Raw genomic sequence first — 11,677 nt, forward strand, 5'->3', positions numbered from 1 at the left:
AGAACTTATTGCCAAAATGTACACTTTCCTCGAAAACGCAATATTGATACACGTTTCATCAACAGTTATTAATTTGCAAGGCTTCCGCTATAATACAACTTATCTCAGGTCGTATATTACACTATTTCATATTAATAATTGTAACTCTTCCTCTATTATTATTATTATTATTATTATTATTATTATTATTAATTAAACCTAAGAATACTATTATTAATTGGTCATATTGTTATTAATATTATTATTATTAAGTAGACATTATTATTAATATTATTAATAATTAGTCTTATTATTATTACTATTATTATTATTGGCCATGATTATTAATAATACTTATTAGTATTATTATCATTATCATTATCATTATTATTATTATTATCATTATTATTATTATCATTATCATTATTATTATTATTATTATTATTATTATTATTATTATTATATTTCTGTTCACTCTTTTACCCTAATTTTTCATTTGCTAGTAATTCCACAATTTGGGACATTTGGCCGACATCTACGGCTGACCACTAGGATCCTGAATACAAAGCAGAGGTTAAATTAAAAATAAAATACAATATGATTTGCGGAGAGAATATGGAACAATGATAAATTTAAAAATAAATTACAATTTGATTTCGAAGAAATTGAGGTAAAAGTACAATGAAGAGTAATGAAATGAAGTAAAATATATATATTACGTAGTGTTATACATGTGATTGTATAAAATGGATAATGAATCTCTCAATACCATTATACAAATTTTGTTAATGTCCTCATTAGAAAATTTAAGAGAAAGGAGAATGGTTTTGGTTAAATTAAATGAAGTTCCCCTAGCGCCAAAAAGAAGTCCTTTCACTTCCCATGTATCAATATTCATTTTGTATCTCTCACTGAAAAGTGAGGAATACATGGATTGTAAATAGACTTATTTTCATCGTTAACGTTATTGGCTTGTTGATCATCGTCAAAACGGACAGTGGGGTCAAGAATGAGGCTTCTTTGATTCCGACGTTCGATGGCTATAATGCCTGCTCTTCTGGTTGATCCATTCTCAGCCAAGCAGTGCATTTTTTCGTAAACCTCCCACTTTGCTTTCCGAAGAATGGTTGCGATGGAGCTTCTCACTTTATGGTGGCAATTGTTTCAAAATTCCCAATAAGAATAAATTCCCCGTGCATTAATTCTACTTTGATTTCTGTTCTGACGTCCGGTATTCTGTGCTGAATAAAATTGTGACCGACACCATTGCTTTATAAAACTTCAAATTCATTTCAAATAACAGAAGGCCAGTCATACATTCGCTTATCAATAGTTAGTCAGTTCTTCAAAAGTGCATGTTGTTAAGTATCAAGATTAACGTTACGTATACAATAGTATACTCCAATTGTCCCTAAACACACCTTCACACTGTACATATATACTGAACTGATAAAGTCTGTGACGTGGATATGATTATCGACCTGAGTCGATTCATATCAGAGTGTATCTTGTTTGACAGAGGACGCAGTGCAGTACAAGCGGTGCAGAAATGGATAAGCTTGCGTATTATTTGATCATCTTGCTGGCAAGCCACACAGGTAATGCTTCTTATCTTAAAGTCATTCCAGAAGTAGTAACTAAACTCTAATATTAGTTTCTAAGGTCATGCTTGATTCTTTCTTACAGATACAATTTTACTAGATTGTTAAATGCAGAAAATGCCAGAAAGAATGCGTGAAAAGTTATGTTAAAGAGAGTACAGATGTGAAGGAGGAAGAATTTCATAAGCGATTATGTAAGAAATGCCACTGTTTCTTATAACCAGCGTTTACATGTTTTTTGTGAATTTAAAATTAATAGAACATTGCTCTCACTAACTTGTGAATATATGAATTATAACGTTTTTAGGTTAGTTATATTGTATTAATATAAAATGATGAAATGAAGGGTTCAGAGCCATAGAGGGCCAAGCGGCATTTATTAAAAACTGAGAAAACAAGGGTTAAAGTTAAGTGAATACCATAGTTTAATTAAGATTGACATATCATTTAGTTTTAATGTGTATATTTTATATTACTTGCTATATGTATCCATTGAATTATGGTAATAACTTCATTTTAACCCTTGTTTCTACAGTTTTAGTAAATTGCGCTTGGCCCACTATGGTTCTGAACCCTTAAAATAAGAGTATAAATTATAAATTATCTACAATGGATAGGAAGATAATCAAAAATTAACATTTAGCAAACTTAAAAATTTGAACTATGAAACCATTTGAGCACTTGTAAAATCATACTTTGAAGGTAAAGCTAAAACAAGGCAAAATATTATAAGTAATAACTGAAATATCTTCGAAATAAAATTATCCCAATAATTGCAACAAATAATAAAATAATTACAATGAATTTAATGTACAATTTTCGATTATACCTATACTTCGTTCCTTAATGTCTGACAGGCGACGTAAACATTGCCGGAAGAGGAAGAGAAGGATCCTTACTATTGAACCAATGGCAGAGGTTTCATTCCACGCTTATCTTGAAGTTGGCCCGTCTGAAGTTGGTTGAATAGCAATTATACTTCTTTCATCGTCCACCGGAAATGCTTACATCGTCTGTTAGACATTATGGAACGACGTATAGTTAATGACTAAATATCGGATTGAATCATCGCTTTTGAGTTAGAAGTTATAGGCTGAATTGAAGAAAGTTGTCCATAATTATATTTTACTCATCAAGTTCAGTGAAAAGCACTCTAAGAGTTTAGGTTTAGTGTCTTCAAGCAGGAATTTTTGTTGTACTGTGCCAATGAAAATTTATCGCCCGTGTAAACTTTTCAGCTATAGTAGCTTATGTGATCCCTAGTAAACATGGATATAACATCTTTTCTCTTCGAGCAATGTCTTTCCAAACTAATATACAGGGTGTTAAAAAATAACGTTTACAACGTTCCAGGGATGATAGAGGAGATAAAAACGAACATCTGTTTTAAGTGACAAAAGTTGAGCAGATGCGCCGTTTTGCCGCTACATGGCCTGAAGGATAGATGACTTGACTTCCGGCACAACACACACTGGTTAGTTCTGTTTGTGCACGACCATCTTGTAGGGCCTTATCTGTTGCCTAACAGCCTCCATGGTGGTAATTATTTTGTTTTCTACGCGACGTCCTACCAGAACTTTTAGAAAATATCCCACTGAACATCAGAGAACGAATATGGTTTCAGCATGACGGTGCCCCTCCACACTTTGATCGTCGTATCAGGAACCACCTAAATGCTACATTCCCCGATCGTTGGATTGGCAGGGGTGGGCCGGTACCGTGGCCACCTCGATCACCGGACCTAACTCCACTGGATTTCTTTTTGTGGAGAGACGTGAAATGTTTTGTGTATGAGACACCGATCGATACGGTAGAAGACTTAGTTGCTCGCGTTGTTGAAGCTGCAATGCTGGCCTTTTTGAGCGTTGCAGACACTCCATAGTACGAAGGTACAAGTTGTGCAATGCCTTCAATGGACGGCGGTTTGAACACCACCTCTAAAACGACTATTGGTCTTGTTCTTTATGGATTATACTAACACTTACGTACACAATAAACGGCGAATCTGCCAAAGTTTTGTCACTTAAAAAAGATATTTGTTTTTTACCTCCTGTATTATCTCTGAAACGTTGTAAACGTTATTTTTTAACATTCTGTAGTAAACAGTGAGATCACTACTACTGTGGCTGAAACTGTAACACTGAAAGAGGCAATTTTCAAAGAAATTCACTACTTTCCATGGACCACATTCCAGTAAATTATCATGCTATTACTAAACTTGGTGACTTCTAATTTACTGGTTTGTAATCACTTACTTTGCACTGTAAATTAAACTTGAGCCTGATGACTTAGAACTACGTCAAGATACCTGGAATTGGAGCTCCCGGATCCGGCCGCTACCCGCCTGGGGAGGAAACATCAAAATTGTTATTAATATTGATAAGAAACTCTCTATAAGTATGCTTTCGCATTCTTCTGTATTTCAGGCTACTCTCTAGAATGCTACAAGTGCGAGCCTGATACAAACGTGGCGTGCAATGATCCTTTCGAGAACAATGCCATGGCGCATGACTGTGGGAAGGAGGAGACTCAGTGCATCAAAATCGACGGAGAATGTGAGTATTAACACCTTGGTCCACATTTCATGATTCTGAATTATTGATCCATTATTATTGTTCAGTGATAAACAGACCTATCACAGACGTGGGCTTCTAAAGTAGTGATTTGCGGTCATTTCTGGCCTACCAGATGGTATGCAAACTTCATGAAATGCACAGAAAATAAATAAAAAAAAAATCTTCGGAATGTTCGCGGGAAAAACGATCAATGTCACATTTCTGTTAAGGATTAGATAATGATCTAATTGAGTCTATAACTGCAAGATGTAGCGCTATTTCTTTAGAAAATAAAGGAAAGGATTACTGTATTCGTGGTGATAATTCTCCTTTTTACCATTTTTCATAAGAACAGCATTAAATTTGGCACTAATCCATTGAATTACATAATGACATCAACCTTAAGAAAACTGTGACATTCATCGTTTTTCCCGCGAACTCTTCTGTATTATATGACTTTCTTGTGTTAAATTCCATCGTACCTGGTTTACATGTTTCAACTTATTATGGGTCATCCTCAGAACTGGTCATTGCTGGTCTTGCCGCCTCTTGTTTTGTTTCCTGTGAGGGTGTGTTTGTGTGGTGTAATGTGGAGTCAAAGAGTGTGTGTTCTGAAATTGAATTGTGTGTTGAGAATTTCATTCGGGTGTGTTTTTGTGTGTCTGTATATTTCATATTGTTCTAGTGTGTTTAGTTTCTGGCTTTTTGGTTGGATGTGTAATATTTCCATGTCTGTGTTGATGTCCCTCTAGGTTTTTTTATTTTTATTTATTTATTTAACCTGGTAGAGATAAGGCCATCAGGCCTTCTCTTCCCCTCTACCAGGGGATTACAACTACAATATTAAGAATACAATTACAATTATAAATACAGGGACATCATTTTATTTTTACTAACATTTTTAATATTAACCTGGCTATACCTTTAGATTAATGATTGAGACCCGGAAACACCGTTTGCTACCCCCTTCCACAACTGGAGTTCGATGGTACTGGCGTAATATACAAACAAATCACTTTACTACGAATAGGAGGGAAGAAAAGTAGTTCATCCATTTACGTAAAGTAGGAAATATTGCGATTTTGAATTTGATAATTTTCATTAGGTCTTGTTTAATCAAAACACAGTACAGTGTTAACAATAAGTCTTTTTACTCACGAACTGAGTTATCCATGCGAACGTATTCATTATGCAGCGTATATTATACTGTCTACAGCACATTAGCGTACAATATAGAGAAGGAAGTTAAATTCAAAAATATTCATAATATGGATATTTAAACACATTTTTTAAAATGGTTGCTGTTCATTTCGATACACGCTTCAGATCTTTTGTGCCTATTATCGCACTATAGACCATTGCATCTAATTCCAATTACCAATTTCGTCCTTCATACTTAGTAACTCATGTTAAAATAATTCTGTACCTACTCTATACAAGAGTACCTTACGTACTGTAAATTCAGTCTTCATTTCTGCCCGACCCGCACAGATAAAATTACTCCGTCGAAGTGGTTATGTCGCAGGATCGTAGAAAGGGGGGAATCACGTGATACTTAATTACTTAACGAGGTCCTTTTATTTAAGTTATTTTAAACAGTTGCATAATATAACGTAGACGTCCAATGAATTCCTAACAGAAATTAATGTTTTCAGAAAAGAGCTAAGAAAGCCCAGCCACTAGTCTTTACAGTGGAGCGAGCAGCAGCAGGTGGAAGAAACCGGGATGCGACGTAGGCAAACGGACGACAGTACCTGTGCGAAAATATGATTCAATATTGGAAGTTTTCGTCACTGGAAAACGCGAACATATTTCTGAAACGTACTATACTCACTAACTCAGTACTGCGGCCTTGGTTCTGTGTGGAGTAGAAGGAGTGGGAGTGAAGTACATTAAAAAACTCAGGTACAATAAAAGTTGAAGTAAAAATAAAATGATGTCCCTGTACAATTATTAGCATTTGTGATGTGTTCTGCATATGTGGAAGTGTTTTGTAATTTTGTTATGGCTGTGATGTGTTCTTTGTAACGTGTTTGAAATGATCTGACTGTCTGTCCTATGTAGAAGTTGTTGCAGGTGTTACATTTGAGTTTGTATGCGCCTGTGTGGTTGTATTTGTTTGTTTGTGTTGTTTGTGTGTTGAGATGTTTTTGTAGAGTGTTATTTGTTCTGTATGCGATATTGTAATTCAGTTTCTTGAATAAGGTTGCAATCTTGTGTGTGTTTTCGTTTTCGTATTTTAGTGTGATGTATTTTTTGTGTTCGTGTGCTTGTGTTGTATTCTTATGTTTCTCGCTACCTTATCCTGTATTTATTCGGAATTCCGTCAACGGGGATGACATTGTACCGACCGAATTGAAAACGACCATTTTTATCTTGCTATTAGTGCAATATCTGAATTGCCCTTACATAACCAAACGGTTATAAAGTCTGACCTTAAAACCAAAGACTTGAGTTCGAATCCCAGAAAATGGAATGTGAGATAACTGAAAGCGATGGATAGTTAGGCAAGTATACACTCTCGAAATAAACTCATAACTTGTCATTATTCTTATCAAAGACGCAAAAACAACGAGATCTTTGTGATTTCGTACTATAAATAAATAGACAGAAAAAACGGAACTCAGACGTGGTTTCTAATTAATTACCATAGCACAGGAAGCTATATTTCCATGTGTTTACGTTAATTAATGTATTCGCTTCCCCCAATAATTACATTCTTGTAATGTAAATAAACAAAGGAGCCATTTAATTGAATTACATCAAATTACATCGGAAATGCTGAGAGCGTCCAGACCCAATCGATTAGGGTTAACATGTGGAGACTTTTTTTTTAATCTATTAAAATTATTCACTGTTAATAAAGTTATATCTCGGAAAACATGTATTTCTTTATTCATAAGTAGAGTAGGCCTACTGCGTTTGGTTACTTTGAGTACAAGTTAAGTGTACATGGATCATACTAGCTGTGCTCTGCGACTCAGATCTGTTCAAGGCTGTAATGAGCTATCTTCCAGCTCCGTTTCATGTGCTTTTATTTTACTTGTTCGTGTGTCTGACTGCATGAACACTGAACAATAAGAACAGTATTCACGAACAAAATACTGTATATTGTCGTGTGGATTTAATAACAAAATTATTTATTTAAAGCCACAGCATGGCAACAGAAAATTATTCTCACAATAAGGAAAACACATCTACATTCTAGAAACTTACTATTTCATAATACATTTTCATCTTAAATATAAAAATCAATGCACATTATTTTTCTCATATTTACAAAATTTTGAATGCTAAATTTTAAGAGAAATACAGATGTGGAAATATAAAAATTGGAAATTTATCCTTTGAAGAGGTGGGAAAATTCAAATACCTGGGAGCAACAGTAACAAATATAAATGATATTCGGGAGGAAATTAAACACAGAATAAATATGGGAAATGCCTGTTATTATTCAGTTGACAAGCTTTTATCATCTAGTCTGCTGTCAAAAAATCTGAAAGTTAGAATTTATAAAACAGTTATGTTACCGGTTGTTCTATATGGTTGTGAAACTTGGACTGTCACTTTGAGAGAGGAACATAGGTTAAGGGTGTTTGAGAATAAGGTGCTTAGGAAAACATTTGGAGCTAAAAGGGATGAAGTTACAGGAGAATGGAGAAAGTTACACAACACAGACTGCACGCATTGTATTCTTCACCTGACATAACTAGGAACATTAAATCCAAACGTTTGAGATGGGCAGGGCATGTAGCACGTATGGGCGAATCCAGAAATGCATGTAGAGTGCTAGTTGGGAGGCCGGAGGAAGAAGACCTTTGGGAAGGCCGAGACGTAGATGGGAAGATAAAATTAAAATGGATTTGAGGGAGGTGGGATATGATGATAGAGACTGGATTAGTCTTGCTCAGGATAGGGACCAATGGCAGGCTTGTGTGAGGGCAGCAATGAACCTTCGGGTTCCTTAAAAGCCAATAAGTAAATAAGTAAGTACTTTGGTATGTTTTACTTATTGTAAAAATCAGGGGTAGACAAATTCCGGGCGTCATGTTCCCATGGCGACTAAAAATGTATATCTACTGTGAAATTTGTATTGGATTCAAAATTTCAAAGGATGTACACTTAGCGGCAAAAAGTAGGGCCGACTCTTGGTCGATAGAAATGCTAAGTTCTATCGCGCGGTTCACTCGTGTAAACGTAACGCAGTGCAAGGCATTGCTGTGGTGTCTCTTCATTTAAAGTCATCCGTCTATAATGTAATAAACCTTATGAGCAGTGTGTGGCCCAGTGGTAAGAAGTCTGACATCCGTGCAAGAGGTTGTGAGTTCGCCTCCTAGTACGGTAAAATTATTATTATTTTTTTTAACTTTTACTTAATTTATTAGTTTAAATGTGAAATGGCATTTGTTAACAAACTTCGTTATGCCTGCCTTGTAAAAATATTATTGCCCATCACCTGAAGGCTATTAATAGGTGAGACCTGGCCTGTATAAACAAAAAAACTTGTTTCACATCCTAAAAAAACGGACGCATATGAAACACAAATAAATAATTAAATTAACAAAAACAAACAATTTGTTAATATATTAACAAAACAAGGCTGTGGTGGGGACTAGCATCTCGTCCACAAACCACCTGCTTCAACATCTGCCCTCATGTGCGGCATGGAGTCCACAAGATTATGAAACAGTTCTAAATTCTTGGCCATCTTCTCCCTTGCATCTAGAACTCTGTCCCACAATTCTTCAGGTGTCCGAACGGGTGGTTGTTCTACCCAATTAGAGCGTAGGATCCTTTTGACTGCAGCCCACAAATTTTGAAACGGATTCATATCTGGTGAATTTGGAAGCCAGTCGACTGGGTCGACATCACGCCTCCTCGTAAACCATCTTTGAACCCGGTTGGCGGTGTGTATCGGATGATTATCCTGCTGGAAGAAAAGTGTTCCTTCTGGATATCGTTTTTGGGCGGAAGGTATCATTACATTTGCCAAAATGTGTTCGTAGACTTCTGCCGCAAACAGACCGTGGATGCATTCCAGAAGTCCTGCACCATCATATGACATCCACCCCCAACACGCGACCCTCACGCGAAGCGTATCGGTGGTCATTCATACAATAAACTAGGGCAGTACTATCATTGCTATTGGAGACAATTACCTAGTCAGAGAAAATGACATTTCTCCAATCGAAGTTCTGTCGGAACTAGGGCAATGAGTTATTGTTTCTGTGTCATCTTCAAGCGTAATGACGAGACAGAACGTTATATTAACAGAAAGCAGTATTGCTTGAAAGAGAGAGGGAGGTTTATTATTTATTAGAGTTTGGGCATATTCTAAGACATATCGCCACATAATTATAGCTTTGCGAGACACATATGATGGCAAATTTGTAATAATAAAAAAAGAAGATTGGGGGAGATTCGAACCTTGAGCTACTAATACTAGCGTGTTCAATATACCAATGCCGTAACAACTTACGCTCCTGCAACTGTTTATATCAGTTCGGCATAATACGTGGTTTTCCTGTTCATATTCGCTCCGGTCGATTTTGTATTTATCAATTTTATTATTATTTCACTCTTCAAGGGCCCTGATGTATCTAGAATCAACCCGCCATTTGATTTTATTGCATATTTTAGCCTCTTAAACAAAATACAGCAAATTTAAATGGTTTAATTATGTGTTACCTAGTGAACTACAGCTTTGACGAGACGAGCATGCGCAATGTATGTCTCTGGAACTTAGAAATTGTTGGCCGGCCCATTCTTTTTGCAGCTAAGTGTACATTCTTAAAAATTTCGAAATCTATTTAAAGTACAAACATTCTTTCTTCATTTTGCTGTAAAAGAGAATGATTTATTTGTTAATTCGAATTGACTTGTTGACTCTCAACTCACGAACTCAATCATATAGGCTTATTCTATGTGTAGACTACTTTTATTTTGGTTTACTTTTTTCAGACAATGGCGTGAATCTGGTGTGGAGAATGTGTGGGCAGGATTTAGCCAATTATCTTCCCTTTACACGTGATGGTAACTCCGACGAGATAACTTATCGCGCATACTATTGTGACGAGAAGTTGTGCAATGGATCCACTCGCCAACTCAGCATCTCTGCCGCTAACTTAATGCTGCCTATCTGCTTCACTTTCATCTACTCGAGACTCTCAAGAGCATGACGTCAAATGAGAGAGCTTAGAATCTATTAATTCCGCCTAGAGCTCTAAGACTGCAAAAACTGAGATGAAACACATGAAGTGCACCCAGCGACCTCATTATTTTTTTCTGAGAATGTCATTTAACAACATAGCAATACTTAAGCTTTTATATTATATATTTTTACCGTAGTGTCATTTTGTTACTTTTTTCTTGAAGAAAAATATAGACACATGTATAGTGGATATAAAACATTGTTACACATGTTGCTTGTTACATTGTTTAAACATAATATCTCACAAAGGAACAGCAAAAATGACTAAAAGTTGGACATTAAACTGATGAATATAACGACTCAACAAAACACATAATAGTACATTATGCAACGAGCCTATAATGATAGTAATTAAGACGCGAGTATGTTTGTTTATGAAACGAGCGCAAGCGAGTTTCATAATTTTCATACTTAATTACTATTATAGGCAAGTTTCATACGACTTTTTATGCTCGATCATATTTCTAACTTGAAATTATTCAGAAGTATTCATTTTATTCGTATCTGACTGAAGATCGGAAGTGACCTTGTGCATAGCTCGTAAATTATGAGATGTGCGCAGACGCGAAAGTATTGATTTTTTTTTCCGAGAAACAATAATGTCATTGACCTTGATGTAATGTAGAGAATAACATTAACTAATTTTGATATAACCTGGAAATAGATTTAGAATTGAAAAACGAGATGACAAATTGAATTTATTTTAATATTATTTACAATTAACGCTAATTATTATAGTAACAGAACATAACCTTCTGCGACAGTATTGGATTTCCAGCCTCCGTGACGTTTCCCTCGTTGTCTTTCGATTGCATATCCGAGAATAATCGAAAACCTGAACTTTAATGAATAGGTGTACTTAAATGACATGCATTAAAGTACTGCTACCAGGTGTATAATTACTACATTTCGGCATGGTCGAGCATAAAATAAATTTATAATTTTATTTTAAGACAACAGAACTCTGAAATTTCTAACTTCTACATTTCCACACCAATTAACCAGAAGCTTTTACCACATATTTCTTACAATGTGGACATGCAATATACAAATTTTCATTTTGATATTCAAATTAGTTTACTTACAATTAATTTTTAATACCGATTTGTAATTGTCCCAATTTTCCAAAGTTTACATAATTTTTCTTTAAATTTATATTTAATTTATTCCTGATTGATGTATCTAAAATATGATACATGTTTTCATAATTTTTCCAATTACTTCTTAAGATAAAGAATATTTACCCTTTATTTTATGCAGTTGAAGGGTTCAAGCCATAGCGGGCCAAGCGCCATTTATTAAAAACGGAGAAAGCAAGAGTTAAAGTTAAG

At 35.2% G+C, this 11,677-nt stretch overlaps 1 protein-coding gene across 1 annotated transcript; it reads left to right on the plus strand.

Moving 5' to 3' along the window:
* The first annotated feature begins 1,430 nt into the window (after positions 1-1,430).
* On the plus strand, positions 1,431-10,482 carry LOC138700282 (uncharacterized). Its single transcript, XM_069826785.1, has 3 exons — positions 1,431-1,577; positions 4,007-4,135; positions 10,097-10,482. The coding sequence occupies exons 1-3, from the start codon at positions 1,529-1,531 to the stop codon at positions 10,312-10,314; spliced, it is 396 nt and encodes a 131-aa protein (XP_069682886.1). The 5' UTR covers positions 1,431-1,528; the 3' UTR covers positions 10,315-10,482.
* Positions 10,483-11,677: the final 1,195 nt, after the last annotated feature.

The sequence above is a fragment of the Periplaneta americana genome, chromosome 5, assembly GCF_040183065.1.
Source record: "Periplaneta americana isolate PAMFEO1 chromosome 5, P.americana_PAMFEO1_priV1, whole genome shotgun sequence".
Taxonomy (NCBI): Eukaryota; Metazoa; Arthropoda; class Insecta; order Blattodea; family Blattidae; genus Periplaneta; species Periplaneta americana.

Coding starts and splice junctions, on each gene's coding strand:
- LOC138700282 (XM_069826785.1), top strand. CDS start 1,529: ATGGATAAGCTTGCGTATTATTTGATCATCTTGCTGGCAAGCCACACA. Junction 1,578..4,006: donor CTTGCTGGCAAGCCACACAG/GTAATGCTTCTT, acceptor TCTGTATTTCAG/GCTACTCTCTAGAATGCTAC. Junction 4,136..10,096: donor CATCAAAATCGACGGAGAAT/GTGAGTATTAAC, acceptor TACTTTTTTCAG/ACAATGGCGTGAATCTGGTG.